Source organism: Struthio camelus, chromosome 6, assembly GCF_040807025.1.
Source record: "Struthio camelus isolate bStrCam1 chromosome 6, bStrCam1.hap1, whole genome shotgun sequence".
NCBI lineage: Eukaryota > Metazoa > Chordata > Aves > Struthioniformes > Struthionidae > Struthio > Struthio camelus.
In genome coordinates, this window is record NC_090947.1 from 46691735 (window position 1) to 46715133 (window position 23399).

Sequence of the window (23399 nt, forward strand, 5' to 3'; positions counted from 1 at the left end):
AACTACCTACTTGCTGATGTAAAAAAAAAAAAAAAATTAAATTAAAAAAAAAAATCAAAGTTTTCCTAGGGGATGAGGACAGTTAACTCTCTTCTTAAGTTTCATATTCTTTGTAACACGTTTACCTGGAAAAGGTGCTAGTTGGGGATGTGCTGCTAAGGCTGTGGGTGTACCAAGTGTTCCCAAGCCACCAAACTCTGAATGCCCTGAGCTGGCTGCATGCAGACCAAAGACTGTGTGGCTGACCATTGGGAAGGCACTCGACACAGTGGACAGGTTACACGGCTGATCCCCAGCTGTTCTGAATATATGTCCTGAGGGGAAAAAACAACACTTAAAATTGCACTATCAAAACACACGCTACATCATGTGAAGTCCAACCTCAAGTTAAAAAAAAAAAAGATAGCTTTTAAAATATAAAAGCTTTAAAATGAAGTTTTACATGTAGTATCTTTTACTATTGCCATTCTATTTCTACAACACAGAACATATCTGAAAACATTAACAACCCTAACGTAAGATAGTTTAAGCAAAAGTGAAAAAACGTCTAATATTTTCCGTGACGATTTCTGTTAGAAGAGGAAAATAGCCTCTTTCCTTAACACAGCGGGATCAGAAACAGAGTAAGATCCTTTTATAAGCAGAACTACTTGATGTATCTAATCTTAATATATATGAAAACTCCCATTTCAGAACCCAAGAGAGGCCTGCAAACCAGACATTATACAAACTAGCAAGGAAGCATACAAAGTAACAAAAAACCAAGCACATGTTTTGGAAATGTGAAGGAAGAGCTCAAAACTCAGTAACTTCTTCCGTCTCTTTTGTGATTGAAAACGAAACGTGCATAAGCAAGTCTTAGAAAATAACTCAAAGAAATTTCCATTAATCCTGATGAAACCATGCATCCTTTGGTACTTCTATGTTCAGTCTTTTCTGGTAACAAACTTACAAAATTGATTCTCTAGGAAAGGCAATAATTTTGCTTTGTAGAGGTTGTGAAACTGCTATTATATTCCTAAAATACTAGGTTCCATCTTTTTAGTTAAGGTCCTATAAAATTTACATTACATTAAACATAGCTCACTTGTCTACAATTTCTGAAGATTTCTGAAGTTCACAACTTCATTCAGAACCCATAAAATACTTGATCAAACAAGCGGGAAAGTTAAATTACTTTGCCTGACATGGAAAAAGTCGTGTTTGAGTGACTTAGTCTGTTTAAAGCTACAAGCTTACGCCTATATCATAGTTGTTTATGGTATCCGGTTTTGGAAGACTTGTGGTTTTTTTTTTTTTTTTGGGGGGGGGGGCAGTATTTGATAGCCCCTAATTACAGCCACGCATGCTTTTTTCAAAAAACTTGCTTGCAAGAGTAGTTTTCTAGTCAGTTTCAAGTAGTTAGACTTGAGTAACAATGTACAAAGAAGTTAGTTCAGGAACTGAGTAAAAGAGACATGTTTAAACAACTGTCTGGTCCTTTTTTAAGAAACAAAACAAAACAAGAACTGCCTAATCAAAGAAACAGTTAGATGCATGAAAGGTCTGTCTCCAATCCGTGGCTTAGGCACTCTTCAGAAACAAACAAACAAACAAACAAAAGTCTGGTGTCATTAAGTTTAGGGGTCAGTGGTATGGATTTCTACTAGAAAACATTTAGGATTTGTATCCATACATCTAAAAAGATGGAACCACTGAAATAAAACACAGAAAAACTGGTTTTTGGCCAGATTAAATGAAAGCCTCTCATTATTTTGTTTGTTTTGGTTCTTTTCTCTCTTAGTGGATTTACGTGCTGCGGAGCACGGCTCCCAGAGGCCTTGTGCAGTTATCCTTGGCGGCGTTCAAGACCTGACTGGATAAAGGCCTGAGCGAACCTGTAACTGATCCTGCTTTGAGCAGCAAGTTGAACTAGACACCTCCTGCGGTCCCTTCCACCCTGAATTTTCCTATGCTCTTACGACCTTCCAGGCACGTGAAGCATGCAAAAGCAGAGACTGATAAAAACCTGCTATTTTATCACTTCTCACTGAAAATGCAAAACAACATCGCAATGATTCTTTTTTTATTTCTAAGCCGTGCTTCAGAAAGCCACACTAACCAATTCCGTTCCAACTACTTCAATTACTCTTTTCAAAAATTTTTCCTTTACAGTTCTTCACCTGATTTTTATACCCTTTCTTCTCTTTTTAGTATCAACTGTAATCTGTCAATATTTTCTGCTACTACTTCTTAAGAGTGAGGAATCAGTTTTGGCTTTGTTTTCTTTTTAAATCTGTACCGCTAAGGAAACTTGCCCTGACCTCTCAATGCATAATACATGAAAATAACACGAAACTGCACTACCACAGCCACTTCCTTCTCTGCTTCCACATGTATATAAGCACACGTTATTTACAACTTGCCTTGACACCTCACATGCACGTGTAATAGATATACATATACTTAAAAATACAGTAAATATTTAGTAGTAAATAACAAACTTTTCTTTCCATTGACTATGGATGGGGGGGGGGCTTCTAAATTAAATTCCTAGAGAAATCTTGACCGTGTTCTGTACTAGTCCAGTTCCTTGTACTTGACATAAACTAGTATGTACTTGACATCTTTTCCTCTGTATTTGTTACTATTTACAGGTATAAGCATAAAGACCATAAAGGCTTCTTTCTAGTAATCTGCGCTAGCTTCCAGAACGACTTTCTGATATGACTTCTGACGCTAGTATGGCTATATACCATGATGATGTATTTCCCATCACTGCAGCACCTGGTAGGCACGTTGCAAACTTCTATGATCATCATGTACCTAACTGTCACTGTTTCTAACCAGATCAGGACATGGTGAGAGAACCAAGCAATGCAAGGCTAAGGCCCCTCTCTATCATCTCTAAAAGGTCACAGAGACTGGGGGAGGTCTCCAACAACTGGACAAAGACAAATGTTGCACCCATCTTCAAAACAGGACAAAAGGGCAATCAAGGAAACTACAGGCCAGCCAGCCTGATCTTCATCCCTGGGAAAATCACGTAGTGAACCCGCCACGTGAATCCTCTGCGAACACGTTTCTAGACACATGAAGGCAAAAAAAGTGATCGGGAACAGTCAGCACAGGTTTACTAAGGGTAAATCATGCCGGACTATCTGATTGCCTTGTACTGGATTTGTGGTCAAGAAGAGAGCAGAGATGTCATATACCTTAACTGTCGCAAGGCTTTTGATACTGTCTTCCACAAATATTCTTGTATCCCAGTTAGGATGCTACAGTCTGGAAGGGGGGACAACTAGATGAGTAAAAAACTGGTGGGACGATCAGGCTCAGAAGAAAAGGGTTAATAGTTCCTACTCTATCTGGATGGCTGGGACAAGTGGTGTACTGCAGGAGTCTATCCTGGAAAGTGTCCTGTTTAACATCTTTATCAGTGACTCAAAGGAGGCAAGGGAGCACTCATCAAGTCTGCAGAAGACACCAAATTCAGGGAAACAGTCGATACATTCAAGGATAAGGCTACGAGAGGGGTCCTAGACAGGCTAGAGGAATGAATGACAGGAACCTTACAAAACACAACAATGACAAATGCAAGGTCCTGCATCTGGAAAGGATTAACTCTTTGTGATTAACCCTTTGGCTGCGAAGCATCTCTGCAGAAAAGACCCTAAACATTTTGGAAGATAGCAAGCTGAACACTAGACAGCAGTGTGTCCTGGCAGCAAAGATCAACAGGTTCAAGGGCTGTATAAACAGGAGCACAGCCAGGTGACTAGGGAAGAGATTATCCCCCTTTGTCGAGCATCCTTCAGATCACATTTCGAATACTGCATACTGTTTAGCCCCCTAACAGAATAAAGACATTTACTTCACAGTTGTCCTTGCTTTGATCAGGAGGTTGGACTAGAGGACCTCCTGAGGTCCGCTGCAGGTTGAGTTACTTTTTAATGATCCTTTTTCTACACGTACCTAGAGACTCAAGCTAGCTCTGAATTAACAAATAAAAACTGCCAGAAGCACTCTTGCTATGAAGCTCTCTGGGCAGGCCAATTTCCTGTACTTTTCAACAAGATTAATCAGCTAACGGATCATCAACACAAGTGGTATTGCATAACCTACCCAGTCTGACTTTCTCTTTGCGGTGGTTTATTGAACCACAAATACTTCCCCTAGGTATCCCCGGAGGATCTCACATATGTAAAAAGCCTTTCACTACGAGCAGTGCTGCACCTAAAGCAATTTGCCCCTTTATTCTCTCATAGAAATAGCACCAATAAAATTTTCAATAAACATTGAAGGACAATAAACAGCACTACTCTCTAGGCACTGTTTGGGTAGTGGGGAGGGGGGGGTGAAATTTTTCTGCTAGATGGCAAGTGACTGTAAAGAGTGACTACAGCAAGTATGTTCCAAGATTTGTCCTCTGTTGGGTGATCATCATATTTTTGTTGAATAGAACCTCAAAAAATTTTAAGCCTTTCTTCACAGATCCTGCAAAAGGCCTGTTTTCTGTGCAGGACTAAAGATGCCAACAGCTCACAGAATCACAGAATGGCTGAGGTTGGAAGGGACCTCTGGAGATCATCTAGTCCAACCCCCACGCTCAAGCAGGGCCACCTAGAGTACATTGCCCAGGACCCTGCCCAGACAGCTCTGGAATGGCTCCCGGCAAGCAGATTCCACCACCTCACGTTTTCCCCTCATGTCCAGACAGAACTTCCTGTGTTTCCGTTTGTGCCCGCTGCCTCTTGTCCTATCGCTGGGCACCACGGAGAAGAGGCTGGCCCCATCCTCTTGACACCCTCCCTTCAGATACTTGTACACGTTGATCAGATCCACCCCCCCCCCCCCACCTCAGTCTTCTCTTCTCCAGGAGGAACAGGCCCAGCTCTCGCAGCCTTTTGCTCACGTGAGAGATGCTCCAGTCCCCTCACCATCTTCGTAGCCCTCCGCTGGACTCGCTCCAGCGGCTCCATGTCTCTCCTGTACTGGGGAGCCCACAACTGGACGCAGTACTCCACGTGAGGCCTCCCCAGGGCTGAGCAGAGGGGAAGAACCACCTCCCTCCACCTGCTGCCAACACTCTCCCTACTGCACCCCACGATACCACTGGCCTTCTTGGCCACAAGGCCACGTTGCTGCCTCACGCTCAACCGGTTGTCCACCACGACTCCCCCGGTCCTTCTCCACAGAGCTGCTTCCCAGCAGGTCAGCCCCCAGCCTGTACTGCTGCATGCGGGTTATTCCTCCCCAGGGGCAGGACCCTGCACTTGCCTTTCCTGAACTTCAGGAGGTTCCTCTCCGCCCAGCTCTCCAGCCTGTCCACGTCCCCCTGAATGGCAGCACAGCCTTCTGCGGTATCAGCCACTCCTCCCAGGCAGGGATCATCAGCAACCTTGCCCAGGGTGCACTCTGCGCCGGCCTTCCTCCAGGTCACTGAGGAACACCTTGAACAAGACTGCACCCAGCACCCACCCCTGGGGGACACCCCCAGCTACGGGCCTCCAACTAGACTCTGTGCTCCGAGGGATCACAACCCTCTGAGCTCCGCCATCCTGCCACTTCTCAATCCACCTCACTCTCCACTCGTCTCACCCACACTTCCTGAGCTTGCTTACGAGGATGTGATGGGAGACAGGGCTGAAAGCCTTGCTCAAGTCCAGGTGGACAACATCCACTGCTCTCCCCTCAGCTACCCAGAACAGTTGTCCCACCTTAGAAGGCTATCACGTCGGTCAAGCGTGATTTCCCTTTCGTGAATCCATGCTGACTACTCCTGATCACCACCTTGTCCTCCACACGCTTACAGACGCCCTCCGGGATGAGCTGCTCCATCACCTTTCCAGGCACTGAGGTGAGCCTGACTGGCCTGTAGTCCCCTGGCTCCTCCTTCTCGCCCTTTCTCAAGGCTGGAGGGACACTGGCTTTCCTCCACTCCTCAGGCACCTCTCCTGATTGCCATGACCTTTCAAGGATGATCGACAGGGGCCTAGCAATAACATCCGCCAGCACTCGCGGGGGCATCCCATCAGGGCCCACCCACTTGTGGGTGTCAAGTTTACCCAAGCGATCGCTAACCCGACTCCCCCTCGACCAAGGCCGAGTCCGCCTTTCTCCAGACTTTCTCCCTGGTCTCCAGGGGCTGCCATTCCTCGGGACTGGCCTTAGCACTGAAGACGGAAGCAAAGAAGGCATTCAGTATCTCTGCCTTCTCTGTGTTTTTCACCAGGGCCCCTGCCCCATTCAGTAGCGGGCCCACGTTTTCCCTAGTCTTCCTTTTGTTAGTGATGTCTCTGAAGAGCCCCCTCTCGTTGTCCTTGACATCCCTAGCCAGATTCAACTCCAAGCGGGCCCTGGCCTCCCTCGTCGCATCCCTCCGTACTCTGACAACGTCCCTATATTCACCCCAAGCGGCCTGTCCCTGCTTCCACCTCCTGTACGCTTCCTGCTTACGTTTGAGTTTTGTCAGGAACTCCTTGTTCATCCACGCAGGTCGCCTGCCCCTTTGCTCAACCTCTTGCTCACAGGGATGCCCCGTTCTTGAGCCTGGAGGAAGTGATGCTTGAATATCAACCAGCTCTCTTGGATCCCTCTTTCTTCTAGGGCCCTATCCCATAGGATTCTTCCAAGAAGGTCCCTGAAGAGGCCAAAGTTAGCTCTCCTGAAGCCCAGGGTTGCGATCCTACTTACTGCCCTGCTCCCTCCTCACAGGGTCCTGAACTCCACCATCTCTTGGTCACTGCTGCCAAGACTGCCCTCAACCTTCACATCCCCAATCAGTCATTCATTCTTTGTTAGTTCCTTGCAAAAATACCTCCAAAAGACAGAATAGAACGCAGTGGTCTAAGAAATAGGCATAATCCTGACTGGCAACTTGAACAGTACTGAACTAAACAGAGAGTGGATATAACACGTGGGAGTTACTAATCAGAACAGCATCTACACACTTATTTCATAAGTAAACTGAAGTCTACCAAAGGCCTAACGTTACCCACAGGAATAAACTCCACAGAATACAAATTGTCTAAAATAAGTACATAGCAGGGATTCTTTTTCTAGAAAGTAAATATACTTAGTTTAGTTCATGATGCTACATGCCAAGAGACATACTTTATAGGCCAATAAGATGAATTACTCATTCAGAAAAAATAGTAACAGAAAATCCCATTCAGTGTTCAACAAAGGAGTCCTCTCCCTTCCGTATCTCCTCTTCAAAAAACTAGAAAGAATTTAAACCTAACAAAATATGTTACTGAGAAGTAAAATACATGTAAAAATGAAGGCCATTACATTCTGAACTATACAGAAGAAAATGTCAGATAATTGAATAGGATTAAAATAAATCTCTTCTCAAAAGAGATACTAGTGACATATAGGCCATGAGAATTAGCATACACAATGCTGTGAATGTATATGCAATTTATGCAGAAACTTTAGGGTTTTTTCCATTTTACTTTTAAAAGCTAGACAGTTACTGAAATGGACGGGAGATAAACTCACCTAGAACAGAAATCCATTCATTTTCTTACGCAAATGTTGATCAAACTATGTTCAAATGAATACCTTTCTAGTTTCAACATTTTCCCCCGAATATGAGACCTGTGAAAGAGGTCTCCAAAATTTTGAGGATCAAAAACCCTGAAAAATATAATGGGTTCATAGCTAAAATAAAAAAAAACAAAAACATGAAGAGCATGACAAAATTACTGGCAGCTGAATAAACTCTAAAAGAAAAAGAAAAAACTAAATATCACCTATGTGCACAAATATATTCATAATCATATTTCTTGTAAATCTTGTCAAACAAATATTGATCCACCAAAACTCATCTTCAAGGGTTTATTTTAAGTTTATCGCACATTCCAGCTCTATCATGTCAACTTCCTATTCCTTGCTGGAGGAATGTCCACAGTTCCAAGATATATTCATCAGGGAGATAGCACACAGGACTGGAAGAAGACTACAGGGCTTTTTTTGCAAATTCTGTGCCTTCACTTTATGAAGGCACTGTTAGAATCTTTCATCTTTTCTTTCTGTTTATGTATTCATTTTATGTATTAGAAATAGTAAGTGCTTTAGAAAAACTGAGTCTGCCCATTTTATTGTGGAATCAACAGCTCTCAGATAGAAAAGCATCGTTCAAAAACTCCACAACTGCTGCCTCTGTGTTTACAGCTTCAGCTACAGCGCGATTATTCCTTGCACCTCTCAGAACCCACCAAGAAAAGGAAGACTGGCAGTAGTCTGCGCCATCTGCAGTACAGTATTGCCACCGTGTAATATGAGCCTTCCTACCAAGGTCTTCTCTTATTGCTGACTCTTGCACTCACTATTAAAAAGGTGTAATTTCCCACATGAAATATTCATGAAGTTATTATAACAGAAGGGAATACAGTGTCACGTTTCACATTAGGTCATCCCTCACTCTGTGAGTAATCTCATCTGATCCTTGGCAAGTGATTAGGAATAGTTCTAAATGAGAAAAATACAGCAAATGAGATGAGGTACAGAGCTAACATGAATCCCGAGCATGTATACATCTTCTACACTCAACTGATTTTTTAATTGTTGAAAAAGGTGAAGGAAGAAAAGACAGAACAGGAATAGACTACCTCTTTCTCCTGACTTTTTTTTTTTTTTTTAAAGAAATGTTTCTGCTTTTTGTTGTCAATGAGAACTCAGCCAAACTAACAATGACTACGTCAGGCAGCTGCGAAGGAGCGCTGACTGGACATCTCTCTTTGAAAGTCTTTCACATGATTTGGAACATCAAGCTGTGCAAGAGTTTGTTGCACCATATGGTTTTGCCTATTATCTACCACATTTTCTTCAACCGTACTCTGATTTTCAGGGCCTATAATGTGCTATATTTGTTTATTCAATGCCTAGTGCATAAAGCATGGCCTGTTGCTTGTACCTTCAACGCAGACAATGTAGTATGCAAGGGGGGGGGGGAGGAGGGCAATGACACAAACGGACATAAAGATACGACAGGACGGTGGGGGGACAACAGGGCTAGATGAACTGAACGTAAAGATTTCTGGTAAGATGTAGGATAGTAGAGTTGTGCATATCTTTAAAAGTAAGCGGTGTGAATCTAACGCAGAAAGGACAAGAACTGAACAAAGTGAAAAGGAAAAGTAAGAGACCAGATGAAAACAAAAGGAAAGTTTACTTGAGCTGTTACACGCTGGGCAGGGGAGAGGAAAAAAGAAAGGAAAGAAAAGAGTACGCAGGAGACACAGCAAGTGACTGTGCGTGTTTGTGTTAGGACAGGGGAGATTTATAACAACAAGGTGAGAGAGAGAAAACAAAGTGATGACCAGACCACAGGTTTTGTAATGCCGGTGGAGGAAACTTCGCAAGAGTTTCAGAAATAAAGTTCAATTTTTGAGATATCGTGCTTATGAAGATGGAAGAAAAAAGTCAGGTAAGAGCATATGCAACCAGGAGAACAGAAGAGCTGTTACCAGAGAGGAAGAACAGGAAAAGATCAATAGCAGAGAAAATACAAAGAAAAGCTCATTTGTGCCTTGTTTTAATATAAAGAGCAGGACACCAGAAAAGTTAGCATCAGAAAGATCAATTATTCCCTACTTTCCAACAGACTCACCTGCGCGAGCTGATCGCACTTTTTGGAATTCAGAACCATTATTTGGGCTCATATGCTAACACTATCTCTTCTTCTAGATTTTCTTATTGGTGCTATCATGTGGACATAAATAATGAAGAATTTTATGAATGATCTTCTGATTGCAGTATCTGATCATATTAGGTATCATGAATACAGCAGAATTTATCAGGGTTTTTTCATTTATTAAGCACAATAGGGCAATATAATGGACAATATTACAAACACTGTGCAAGGAAATACTTCCAACTGATTTCAAATTTCAGTCTGAGGTGCATAATTTTGACAAGAATGGATTCACATTTTCACTGACGCTAATCATTATGGGTGACGCATATACCTAGTATTTCTTTATGCTTCTGGCCTCAACTTAAAAATCTGTATTTTGGTTCCACGTTTGCTGAACTTGTTTCTAATGTCTTCTTCAACTTCAAGTAGCAAATTATAACATGAGAAAAATCTCGTTCATGTACCTTCTTCAACAATCAGTGGAAGAAACTAGTACTTAACTAGTACTTTACTAGTACGTAACTAGTAAAACATTAAGTTATCATCTGCCACATGGTTAAATTAGGAAATATTATAATACTCTTTTTGTGTGGTTTTGACTAAAAACACTAACAACATCTGCTTCTCTCTCTCACAAACTATAATGGTGACTGTTGTTCTATTGAGCAGCAATATATTTCTATGTTTCAAATTCTGAAAAGAATTTTAAGGTAGGTCAAGGTAAAACCTTTACAATGATACGTCAAGCTTGTGACATTAATCAACTTTCCACATTACTCATAAAAAGAGTGGCTTTATACTGTATTACACATTAAAGCATTCACATTATGGCATTCAAAAAGTATTTGATTGTGTGCTACCCAAGTCATTATCTGATGTGGCCAGAAAACAGAAGCCTTTTATTTTTTAAATATGTCCTTAGAAAAATGGAAGAAATAAAACAGAGGACAAACAGAAGCAAAATCTTTTTAAAAACCTGGACCGTGATGACGTTTTCCCTCAAATTGGTTATTGTCATTCTCGCTTGATAGAAATATTAATTTTCTGTCTAACGACGCATACTAGTATTTCCTTTTATTTTTTGGTTGTTGCTCCTTCGAGTTACTAGCCTACTCTAGATATGCTCTGTACAGTTAAACTTAATATGAAACTGCACTCCTTAACACTCTTGATTTACTTAGATTAGGTTAAACATTTCTGAGCACAGCTTTTGAAATTCTACTAGCCACTGCACAGACAAATGGTTGAAAGCATTACTCCAAAGGCCAGCATCAACTTCTACAATACTGGTGCTTAGTAACAAGGAACGGTGACTCTGAATGCCTTTGTTAATATTAATGCACTTCATGGTGCACTATAATAAGGCTTTTCAAAAGAACTGTAAAAGAATAAATACTTAATTATTTAAGAAAATATAATGCATCAGTTAACCAGGCAATGGAAACACAAAAATTACCTCATATTTACAATAGCAGCAATGCCAAGAACATTTCAACCCAGACAGAGAATCTAGAAGACTGCTTATGTGACAGAAGTTCCTGTGCGTTACTCTCCTTTCTGTGTTGTTTTCCAGTCACTACAGTACCGTCAAAGTCTGTCTTCTACCTGCCTTCCAGCATCTGGCTCTAGGTCTTCCGAACTGTATGTATGATTTCATAGTACTGGTGAATGTACCGAGTGTAAAAAGTTGGAAAGCATGGCTAATCACTGGAAAGGGTTGTCTAAATCCAAGTAATGATCATCTACTTTAGTTTCCACCGGTTTTTAAAAAAATAAATAAATAAAAATCAGAACACAGAAACATTCAAAACACTTGTTAATTTAAATTAGGTGCAAAGCACTGGCTATCATATTGAACAACAATTAGAAGAAAAAGAAGTGCAACATTGTAATGAACTTTTAACATGACATCATAGAAGCAAGCGAGGAGATGCAATTCCACGGACTTCATTTTGGACTTGCCTTCATAGGCTAAAAAAGAATCAAGTCTTGGATTAAATTTCTGAAAGGAAATTTTCAAAAAGGACTGACAACACTGCTACTTTGGAAACCAATACATAATGTAGGCACAAACACTGCACATGCTTTACTGTAAATATACAAGTATACAGAATATAGAAGTATACAGGAATGTATGCAGAGCATTGACCTACTAAGCCATTATTTTCAAAAAAGTCAATTAATTTCAGTGAGCCTTCTTTTAATACAAGGAAAGATACTTGATGTGTTTTTTAATCTAATTATTTAGGTGCTCAAATATAATGTCCTCCTTTAAACTCTAATGACCGAAAACCATGGCACTGAAATTGATTTTCTTTAAAAGGTTCTTTCCACTGAAGTCTTACCTTAAAAAATAAAGCTAAAAGCTAAAATTCTATGTCCAAGCAACATTCAAAATTGTTCATTTACATGTATAGTCCTTACATCAAATCTGAGATTAGACAGAATTTAAAAATATGGAAATATTCAAGTTAGGCCTATAAAAGTAGTTTCTCTTTTTTTCCTCACCCCACATTTTTGCTTTCATTTTCGTAAAAAAGCTTAAATTGTAGTTTTCTGAGGTCTGGCACACTGAGATGCTTATTTTTATTACTCTCACAATTTTGTCCTTAAATAAAATTTTTAACCAGAGTTTGGACCCCAATATACTGTGCATTAAGAAAGAAATTAGATTCTGGTCTATGAATGAAATGATATTAAAAAAAGAAGTCTAAAAGAGGGTGGTATCCTTTGTAAAGAACTAGAGATGATAATGAAATCAAGGGCTATTTATTAATGGCACATATGCAAACTGCTAAAATTAAGACGCACTGGCCATCTTAATCTTGATCTCCAAAATCTGAGAACTTCCACTGCAGCCTGTATGACACTGAAGGTATTAAAACTGTGTTAGTGTCAGAATTGGCAATAGTTCTCTCCTTGTACTTAAGCCAAAAGTGTCATGGAGACTGACCTCTCCAACTACTATCACCATATTCTCCCTCAACATTCAAAAGTGTTATATGTTCCCCCAATAGTATTATTACCACTTCATTACTTTTAGATAATCATTTAAATTTTGCTATTGTCACTTAGCACGAGGAACTCTTAAAATTTACACAAGTCTGTGCAAAAGCCTCCAAGCCTCAGACCAAAATTTGGACAAAAACAAGGTTTAAAAAAACCTTTGAACATGAAAGCAATTTATTTATATAGTTTATATTTTAGGCACCAGATCTGCTCTTCATCAAAGTTTATTTAAGGAGCCACAAGATCATTTTTTATATCAAGACCTGCAGATAAAAAATAGTGTTTCTATTTAAAAGACCTTTGTTAATACAAGTAAGCAAATAATGTAGAAACTTCTATAATTTATCTATTGAAAATATACTGCGAGTTTGCATATTTATGTTCATAGTTTAAAGATATCCATTCTTCCATGACTCATTCAGGAGAAATACTAGACTCCAAGAAGAGTAAAGAGTTTGGCTTTAGAAGAAGCAGCTCCAAGGTTTGAAAAAGTAAATTTATTTCATTTTCATTTTACAAAAGTTAATGGGCTTTTAAAAAAAAAAATAAAGCTCTCTACAGCTTTGATAAAATCAAAATGCTAAGACTGGATCAAACAGCTTTTAACAGTTCTTCATACTGTCTGCACCTCAGAAAAGTATAATACTGGGTTATGATAACACTAACTCACATGAAAAACGCTGCAGTCCTGGGCTCTTCCAAAGCAGCTATCCTTCTCATGAGGATAAACTTAAACCTCTTTCCAGAATTACTTTTCTTTTATAATGTTCCTTCTCATTTTCAGCAGTGGGTGAATAAGACGACAGACAGCAAATAATCTGTCCACTTCACTGGAAGGGTTCAATTACTCAGGGAGTAAATGCTACACTGACCAGTTAAACTATCAGGGCCTATTTTTTTCTCACTGGTATGGCATCTAACCCCAAGTATGTATATGCAATGTTTTCCATAATGGTTTCACATAGATGCTTTGTCTGTTTGACCTGGGGCTAAATCAAAATAATTTATTTGTATCATAAACTCCCCGGCACAGCACGAAGACTCCGAGCGCTAACTCATCACGCGCCCTGGGAATCTGACAGGATAGGCAACGACGTTTATTACAGAGACTGCTTAACAGAGCACCGATTACTGCAAAGAAAGCAAGTGGAATGAATTGGAATAAAAAGAACCTCTCTAATCTGACACGCGAATTTAGATGCTTTTGACCTTCTAACCCTTAGAAAGAATAACTTTCTTCTTAAGCGACTATTATGGGCTCCCCAGTACAGGAGAGACATGGAGCCGCTGGAGCGAGTCCAGCGGAGGGCTACAAAGACTGGAGCATGTCTCCTATGAGGAAAGGCTGCGAGAGCTGGGCCTGTTCAGCCTGGAGAAGAGAAGGTTGAGAGGGGATCTCATCAACGTGTACAAGTATCTGAAGGGAGGGTGTCAAGGGGATGGGGCCAGCCTCTTCTCCGTGGTGCCTAGTGACAGGACAAGAGGCAGCGGGCACAAACGGAAACACAGGCAGCTCCATCTGAACAGGAGGAAAAACTTCTTTCCTGTGAGGGTGACGGAGCACTGGAACAGGTTGCGCAGAGAGGTAGTGGAGTCTCCTTCGCTGGAGATATTCAAAACCCGTCTGGACGTGACCCTGGGCAACGTGCTCTAAATGTCCCTGCCTGAGCAGGGGGTTGGACTAGACGATCTCCAGAGGTCCCTTCCAACCTCAGCCGTTCTGTGATTCTGTGATTTTATTTTATTATATATGGAAGGACCGTGTTTTTAAACACTAACATCCTGTAATTATCAGATTGAGACTGATAAACATAGCTATCATGCATTATTTTAAAAGACTATACAAGAGAGTTACATGAGTCTGGGAATTGAAACAGGTTAAAATACCAGTCTATCTTGACTGCAGACCATGTTGTAAATTCAGTGAAGCACTGGCTCAATGAAACTGCAATTCTAGCCAGAGGTCATTCATGAAAAACAGTCATTAGCTGTTCTTGACAGCATAAACATTTTTGTGAAATTTCTCTAATACAGTGCATACCTCTTAAGAGTGGACGCAAGAGTTCTTCTAAAACTTGAAGCACACTGTACTATGTACGCTCATAAATAAAACTGATGGGACAGGACGGAAAGAAAAGTACATTCTAGCTTGTTTTTAGGACTATAAAGGCCCCTGAGAGAAAGTAAATACATTTTTAAAGATCAGAAGCAGCAGAAAAAGTATTTCACTGTTTAAAAAAACAACCCACGAATACTGGGAATTTCTGCTACTCTTAATAACTATTAGCTGTCAGACAAAAATGAAATTATTTTTCAAAAAACAAAGAAGTTGAACATAAAATGAGAGAGCAGTGAACTGCGTGCATTCACATCTACTTCATACTTATTACTGTAAGATACACCTAAGCAAAGGACTACCTGGATTTTTTGATGAAGACTGAAACTGACAGTTGAGTATCTAAACTATGTTACTTATCTCCTTTGAAATTAGTCTTATTTTGTCAGATAAAATATATATCCTATATATACACGATGCTACACTTAACACTAGTTGCTTTAATACTTACAAAAGAAATGCCACAAGCAGAAGTCGGTCTCATAAATTCTCAGCATGAGATTTTACGTTTATAGCCACATGCAAATTAACTCCACTGCCTTCCAGGTAACGACCACAGAAAACAGTTTCAAATGTTAGGGGCTAATAAACATAGACACAAAAGTCTTTGGGCTTGAATTTGTGGTGGGACACTGAAAAATAAGACATGTTTCTTTCTGATCTTGATCAGTTTTAGATAAACAACTTTGCTGGCTGCTTTTGGAGTAAAAGTAAATGTTATTGAGCCATATTCATAGGTACACAGAAATTCCTGTTTCTAATTTTCTTCTCAATGAAGCTGCAAATGAATAATCCCAGGCCGCAGAAGTGCACCAGGAGTATAGCGGGTTCTACAAGACGAGGCCAGAGGAATTTGTCAGTTTGGAGAATATACTATTGCTCACCCTACCGGAAGAACCAAGTCTGTTCTGAAAAGTAATGGAATACCACGACTTTAAGTTTGGGGGGATATGCAGTTCTCTCCTCCAGACAAAACAAAACAAAAAAATTGCCCTTGATGCGTTCGTGCAACCTCACATTCGACCTTGCAATGATAATCTCATTACAGAAGTTGGCAAACACCAAAATAACGTTGCAATACGTCGCTGAGTCAGGCTTACCACATGTGTGGATCGTGGCACTCTGCGATGCAGCTCCAGTGGAAAGGCCACCCTTTGAAACTGCTGAAGCTACAGAAGGCGTAGAAGATGCTGGAGACGAAGTAGCTGCAGTAGAGGAAGCTGACGATAGCCGCTCTCCAGACTCCATATCTACAGAAGAGAAGACAAATGTCTATTTTCTAAAGCAAAAAATTAAAACACCCCAAGGGAACTACAGGAGTATCAATGCTGACCATGTCTCAGGAGCCGCACTGGAGTCTTCAGTGGCTCCTAATGGTATGTTCACATGCGAGCTACATCACATAAACAGCACTCAGTCTGCGCTGCACGAGGGCTAACGGGGAACCCAGCACAACCGAAAGAGTAAGGGAACTAAGCAGCTCTGCAGAGCCCAACATCAGTTTTAACTTGGATGGCAATTGCAAACCCATGCCTTCACACAACGGAGCCCCTAACTACCAGCTATTTCCAACGATCAGAAGCTGCCTGTGAGGGCCCTGGGGACACCAATAGACCCTAATTGCCCTGACCAGTCTCACCTGGGAGCAACACCCACACCCTCTGTCCAGGAGCTCCATTTGAGCTCAGGCCTGGGGCCCTTGCCTGGACTAGGTTGCACATGTGCCTGTCTTTAGTCCTGTCTCTAGCCCGAACTCTTGGATAGACCCCTCAGACCCATATTGTAGCTTTGTCTCTAGCCCCATCTCCTGCTCCTGACCGGGTTACTGGATGGACCCTGCACCTGACTGATTACTTCACCTTGTCTGGGACCACTGGATCCTGTCACCAGCACCTTGCTCTGCCCACCAGGCTCAGATCCTGTGAGACTGTGCCCTGGTCAGGTAGGGCACCTTCTGTGTGCTAGGGTCCCCTGTGGCTCCCCGCTGTCCCCGCTCTTGCTGCTTCCTTACAGAGCCCTGGCTTTAACAAACCTATAAAGCCTGCAGAAAAGTCCATCTGATCTCCTAAAACTGGGGAAAGAATTAGATATTATAGTGGAATATTGTAAGTTTAAAAATCCCTGAAGTATGCCGGCTTTCTTTTCTTGTGCACTTTTCATATAAAATAAGGCATCTCAATGGTGCTATAGATTGCTTTAATTAAAATTACTGGGCTTGTTTCATTGCCTGCTTTAAGAATAATATTTTAAGAAATACAAAGTAAAAATACTGCTTCTTGAAAACCAGTTTCTGAAATACTGAAGTTACAGCCAAGTAAACGGACGCCTAAGCATAGTGGTAGCAGAGTCCAAGGGCCAGCTGACTCAGTTGGCAGGAACTGAAACTGAAGGCAAGTCAGGATTAGAGTGTAAATACGCTGGAGGAAGATATTTTTTCAGTGACCCTGTACTATTTCAGGAAGGATGAAACAAATCAAAGTTAACTCCTGTTAGCAGAGAAACGCCTGAGAAACTGAGATTCTTGTCCTGGCGTCTCCTTCAGCTACAGACGCACCAGCCTTTCTCAAACTTGTGGTCAGCAAGGTGAGGAGGAGGCCAAGGACTGAGTATAAATCACAATTACAATAACCTCTCATTCATAGTCTTTGTAGAATAGGTTGCTAAGTACAACGTGCGTAAGAAAGACACTTTTGAAAATTCACTTTAAGCAATTTAGAAAAGCAGTGCATCAAACATGACTTCTGATCTGAAGGCACACGAAAACAGTCACTTTCCAAGTACTCATTTAGAAAACAAGCACAAGAGCCACATATCCCTACACAGAGAATCTGTACACCTGAACCTTTTTTCTTCTCGTTCAGTGACAATGAATCTTAAAGGCAGAAGGAAGTTACAAAGCAAAAAAATCACTGAAAAACACATATCTGAAGGGTACAAGGTACCCATTTTTACTAAATCATGAATTCCAAACCAAACTCAAATGAATTTTTTTTATATGTGAAACTATCTATGCAGTGGATATAGTCCCTGGACTTTGTTAGCTAGCAGAAAACAGAGTATTAATTTCCCTAACTGAAAACTCTGCTAACGAGAGAACCACAGTATACCATCGGGAACTGCTTGCCCTGCACACAAGCTGCAAACAGCCCCTCTGCAAAGAAAAGCACCGACAGACTTTAGTGCTGTAATTCTCTGAAGCTCAATTTATCACAGAGAACTTGCCCTCGTTCAGCAGAAAATCTGCGTTCTATCTGCCAATACCGAAATTCAACTAGCTGCACTGATATGGTACAAAAATTACCTACTACCTCATTGAACAGTCGTAAAGATCAAGAAACAATTTACCAATGCAAAGTATTACTAAGCATTTTTATTTTCAAATTTTAAATTCAGGACTCCTAAATGCATACTTTTTCCCAATGTAACATGTTCTTTCTGCAGTTAAAGAAGAAACACCTCACTGATTCCTAATCAGCTGTGACTATAAGGGAGCTAAACTGTTACTTCTATCGTCAGTGGAAATAGGCCACTGAAAAATATCTATAAAGAATGTGTACTTTGAGAGTTCTGTTACGTCCATTACATTTTACAATTTTTCCTAAGGATAATAATTAGTAGAAACCCCTTTCCTAGTTTCAGATTGTATCACTTGCAAATACATGCATTCTTTCATACTACCAAACAAAAATTTTTCCGTATGTAGAGATCAATAAAGACAAACGAAAACAACAACGTGCGCTTCTAAGACACCGTGAAAGGGTTGATTTAGGTGACACCAACAGGCAGGGTCCTATTCAGCCACCTCACAGAAACTGTTGCTCCGTTGTATTTTGATATTCATTACTGGTATCACTGATATTGTTGATATTACATGCATAAATAGATACGGCATTATTACAGTAACCATTTGTAAAAGAAAAGGTACTTTCTTCGAAGCTTCAACTGCATTCAAAACTCAGGACTGCAACTGGTTTGTATTTTACTAATATTTCCTGACAAAAACATCTGGAACGCTCCAGTTTCTATGAGGGATTGCTCTTTCTCATCTTGCGTGCAACAAAACAGTGCTAAAGTCAGCCTTTCACCATCTAGTCTAGTTTATAAATATGCACAGTTAAAAAAAAAGCTATAAACAAATAGTCCTTATTTGTGCCATATATGGCAGGATATCCTCAGTGAATCAACACTGTTTTCAAATCCAGAAACAAAAACTTCTCTACACTTCCAAGCTTTTAGCTAATGCAATCTTCTGTTGGAATCAGTGACGCAGAGGCAAACAACAACTGGGAGGACAACAAAAAACTGCCCTTTTAAGGGCTGGGGGGGGCGGGGGATTCCGGTTGGGTTGCGTTTTGGCTTTCCATTTTTGGCCTTTATCTGCTTCTTCTTTTTTTTTTTTTTTTTTTTTTAAGTCATGAATAGAATAACTGATAAATTTTGAAACAAAGGGATGCTACTCTCTTCCTAGAGACATGCATCGTTTTGCTTTCAAATTAAGTCAAACATTAATTATGTTTAGTTAGTTTATTACTCTAAACCAGAGCAGATGGCTGACACCAAAAGAGATAATCCCTGAAACAGTCATTAGTCAGGATCAGAAATAATTAGACTGGAGACCTAACGTCTTCTGTGACCAAAACGTCCATTCGAACGACAACAGGTTCCTGTTCTCCGGGCTGCGCTCAAGAGAGCGCACTAACCACGCGCTGCTTTTCTGTCTGTTTTGACAGCCAATTTATTGTTGAAGTTTCAGGCTTATTTTTTATACCATCTCTTATTTGTAAAAGATAAATCGAATAAGTTAAACTGAAGAATCGGCTTTTTTATTTCCCAGGCGCAGTGATTTGTGTCAGGTCCTCTCAACGCTTTGCCCAAAACCTCAGGGATCTTCCCAGCTGCTCAGCAAGGCGAACGCGTTTCCCCGGCGAATGAATGCTCACTGTTTATGCAACTGACCCTAATGTAAAAGGAAAGCAATCTCTCATAGGAAGGAAGTACGTGTAGCTTTTCCTTAGAGAAAAACTGCTTTCATAAACAAAACAAGGTTTTATTTTGGAAAAAATGAAAGAGGTTTAATAAAAACATAAAACACCAAAAAATAGCTAAAGATTTGGAAAAGGAAACAAGAGTCGCATCGTTTCCACATTTAATAATAATTTTTAAACTTAGTAAAACTAAATTACCTTCAAAAATCTATGTTCAAAATCTTTGCTAAAATGTATATTTACATATAAAATATTTATTTTTTTCCTTGCCTTTAAAGAGGCATTGATAAATCATTCACTTCAAAGGATGTGACTTGTACTGTGTGGATACAACAGTGTCCTGTCAGCATGAGCTGGGACACCTGAATACTACGCTGTATTCCCTATCGAGGGATACCCGAATACTGCGTCTGGAAAAAAAACTCAATAAAGCAAAACCAGCCCGCCCCCCGGAGAAGGCCCGCGGCCGCCCCAGCGCGCAGCCTCGGACCGGCGCCGGCGGCTCCCAGCCGCCAACACGCAGCGCCATGCTACCGCACCTTTTCGTGCCTCTGAGGTTTTGCTTTTCAACTCAGATAAAACACGTGAAGTGAAGCGAAGCTCAGTATAGTGCTGAGTGCTTAAATAAGTGCTGTGCAAACACTGAAGGCCCTGCAAAGGCCAAATATTCTGAATGCCGCAGAACCATACTGTAATCACACTGCTTTTGGGGACTTCCTCTCAGCACTTCACATAACACTCTTCAGGAAAAGTGTAATAAAACTTTTTTTTTTTTTTTTTTTAAGTAAAGCAACAGTAAGATTGCGCCGTGTTTCCTAAGCACCACCCCAGCCACCGAGGCGCTGGCAAGGCACGTGGTTATTCCCGCGCCGTCTCCTGCTGTCTTGGCAGCCCTCCCCTTTCCAACACCAGGCCAAACTCCATCCCTGCTGTAACTCGCTGCTGCTTCTACCACAATCCACAGCTGTGAAAATATTCGTATGGCAAATGAGATCAAATTTTTTACATGAGCAGTCTTCACTCACACAAAAACCTTACTAAGACTCACTTAAATGCATACGCAGACCCTACATGTGGTGCAACTCAGTCAGGTGTAGCCTGGGGAAAGCAGTAGCTTAGAAGGGAATCAGCTGCCATTCAAGTGTTTTGGTAACACGCAGCGAACATGTTAAACGGACTCAGGATAAAATACAGCATTCAGGAGGTCTACGTGTTTTGACTCCATCTTTGGGTATTTAGTGTTTGACAAGATACGTTCACCATGCCATGATGTACGCAAACGGAGTTTCAACTCAAAACCTTTTCTCCTATTTTACAAGTAACTATATTATTATCTTTAATTAGAAATGAACCTTGTTTCAAACACTTTTTGCATTCACAATTTTCACTGTCGTCATGATTACGTTAAAAAAAACCCGTTATGTTCCACAGAGGCCAAGGATACTATCACGTGGTGTTCAGATAACTGTTTTGCACCGTTTTTCTTGTAATTCCTATTCAGAATCTGTAAAACCCACTCCAAATTCTAATCCTGCACTATATAATTCTATATGCACTATGAAGTCAAGCCAAACTCTGAAATACCTTTCTTGTGAGTTTAATCAGTAACAGTAAATTCAGTAAAGATTAGGACCCTTACCATGCTCTACTGCAGTGAAAGGAAGAACTAACCATCTTCCAAAGGCACAGAATTGGAAACACGCTTCAGAAATACAATTTCAGTCACAGATACACCATGGTGTAAAATAAAAAATAACTGCCCCGAAAAGCCACTCAGCGAAATGTTGCTCTTCTGAAACGACTATTTTGCCTGATCCTAAACAGCAGTAAAAATTAAGATAATCTCAAGACACATCAAAAAGGCATTACCAGATGCAGATGAGAAGCAATCTTTTGTTAGCAATAAGTATCAGTATTAAAAGTGCAACTCCTTGCTTAAGAGGTGTACGTTAATTAGAATTTTGCTGCCAATTTGTTTTTTATTCAGATAAGACCTAATTGGCTCAAAAAATTATGAATTATGTTAAGCAGCTTTTCCCATGAAACACTGGCCATTTCAATGGAAGAAGTTTCCTGTGACATAAATATCTCCTCGTGTCACTACACAGTCTCACGTGTGTTACAGTTTGGTCGCCTTACGTTTGGGGCGGAGGGGAGGCACGATAAGAGAGGAAACGGGGTGTTAAATTACCAACCTCCATGATCCTCAGTTGTGGATCAGCCTCAAAATATAGGTTACAGTAGCATAACTAGGAGCAAGAAATACAATCTATCCAAATTATACCCGAAAAGAGAACGGTGATATCGGGCACCCATCAGGAAACAGCACTGTAGGGAGATGCACTTAATGCTGAGGTGGCTCCAGACCATTTAACAAGCACACATTTCAGTCCAAGAATTTCAACAGGACAATTCTTGCATGGTTGGACAAATCCATCGGCATAATTACATTATTCTGTGTGAGTTTATCAATCTTCCACATGTGCATTTAGCACATTAATTTTTAATCCTTAATTTTGAAGGAGCACCCCTTCAGCTTCTGTTACTTTCACCATTATGTTGGGTGAGAACATGAAAGGCTGGCAACACCATCCTCAAACAGAAAACCAGATGAGTGGAGGTTCAACTTCTTAGTAAGATGTAAATACTTTCAATCAGGAACGTTGACCCTGTAAAAGCTGCCGGCAAAAACAATTAATCTGCCGTTACAAGCCACAGCAAATTTCCAGCAGGTGCGAAGGAAAAGGTCCCAGCACACGCTCATTGAGATCATGGAGACGATCTAAAACTGATGCAGAGCCTGCGCTCTGTTAGGGCCGCAGAGCCTGAAGTAGCAATATCTGAAGGGCACTCAGATGCAAGGGCTCCCTGACAGCATTTTGTCAAGCGCCCAAAAGAGGGTGACATCGAAATGAAACAAATGTTTCAGCATTTGAGAACTGACGTTTTACAGACCTTTCTATTCCAAGAAAAAAAAAAAGAATCATTACTCATGCTGACTTGGGATGAAGACCAATTTTTAAGGATTATATTTCCGCACATGACAGCTCAACTTCAAAAACATTTAGTTTTTGCAGTTCTGCATAAAAAGTTTCTGCATAAAAAGTCCCTCTTTTATTGCCCACGTACCAGATTTTTTCAGGTTCTGATGAGACTACGATGCTTGGTTCCTCCGTGCCGGATCCCAGACCTGTACACCTTGCTGCTCTGCAGAGGCAAGACTGCGAGCATTTTATACCACTTCTGAAGTTTGTGAAGGAAGGAAGGAAGCAAGCAAACTTTATCTATAACTACCTCTACAGTTCTCAACATTATAAAGAATTCTTCAATGTTTCCGTACAGATACTCAATTCGACAGTATTGAAATACATAGCAAAAACTCTTTCTTAGAGTCGCTCCGAAACAGAGTTACAACCAGAGCCCACCCAGAGTCCCATGCCAACAGCAGTTACAAAGTAAGCGTTGAACGATAACTAAAGAAATTACAAGGAAGAAATTTCACTAGCGTCCTTTTTAAATAAGTACCATGTGGCTCTATCCAACAAAAAAAACTCTGTTTCTAAGGATAACTGCAAAAACAATCAACATATAAAGATGCAGCAGAATAAAGACTATTTCTAGAGCTTTCAGGTATCTAAAATCCCATTTTTTATTCCCTTTCTGT

General features: G+C 40.7%; 1 protein-coding gene across 34 annotated transcripts in view; it reads right to left on the reverse strand.

The window, feature by feature from the left end:
• Nucleotides 1–23399, reverse strand: part of BAZ2B (bromodomain adjacent to zinc finger domain 2B) — a 158820-nt gene that overhangs the window by 68447 nt on the left and 66974 nt on the right. For 21 of the 34 annotated variants that reach the window (XM_068949534.1, XM_068949512.1, XM_068949517.1 and 18 more), the window contains 2 exons: nucleotides 15851–16000; nucleotides 126–314 (listed from right to left, as the gene is read on the reverse strand). In XM_068949534.1, coding sequence (XP_068805635.1) covers nucleotides 126–314; nucleotides 15851–15998 — 337 coding nt within the window. In that variant the 5' untranslated portion in view covers nucleotides 15999–16000. The remainder of the gene's footprint in view (nucleotides 1–125; nucleotides 315–15850; nucleotides 16001–23399) is intronic. The other 13 variants (XM_068949519.1, XM_068949532.1, XM_068949528.1 and 10 more) reach the window with 1 other exon arrangement.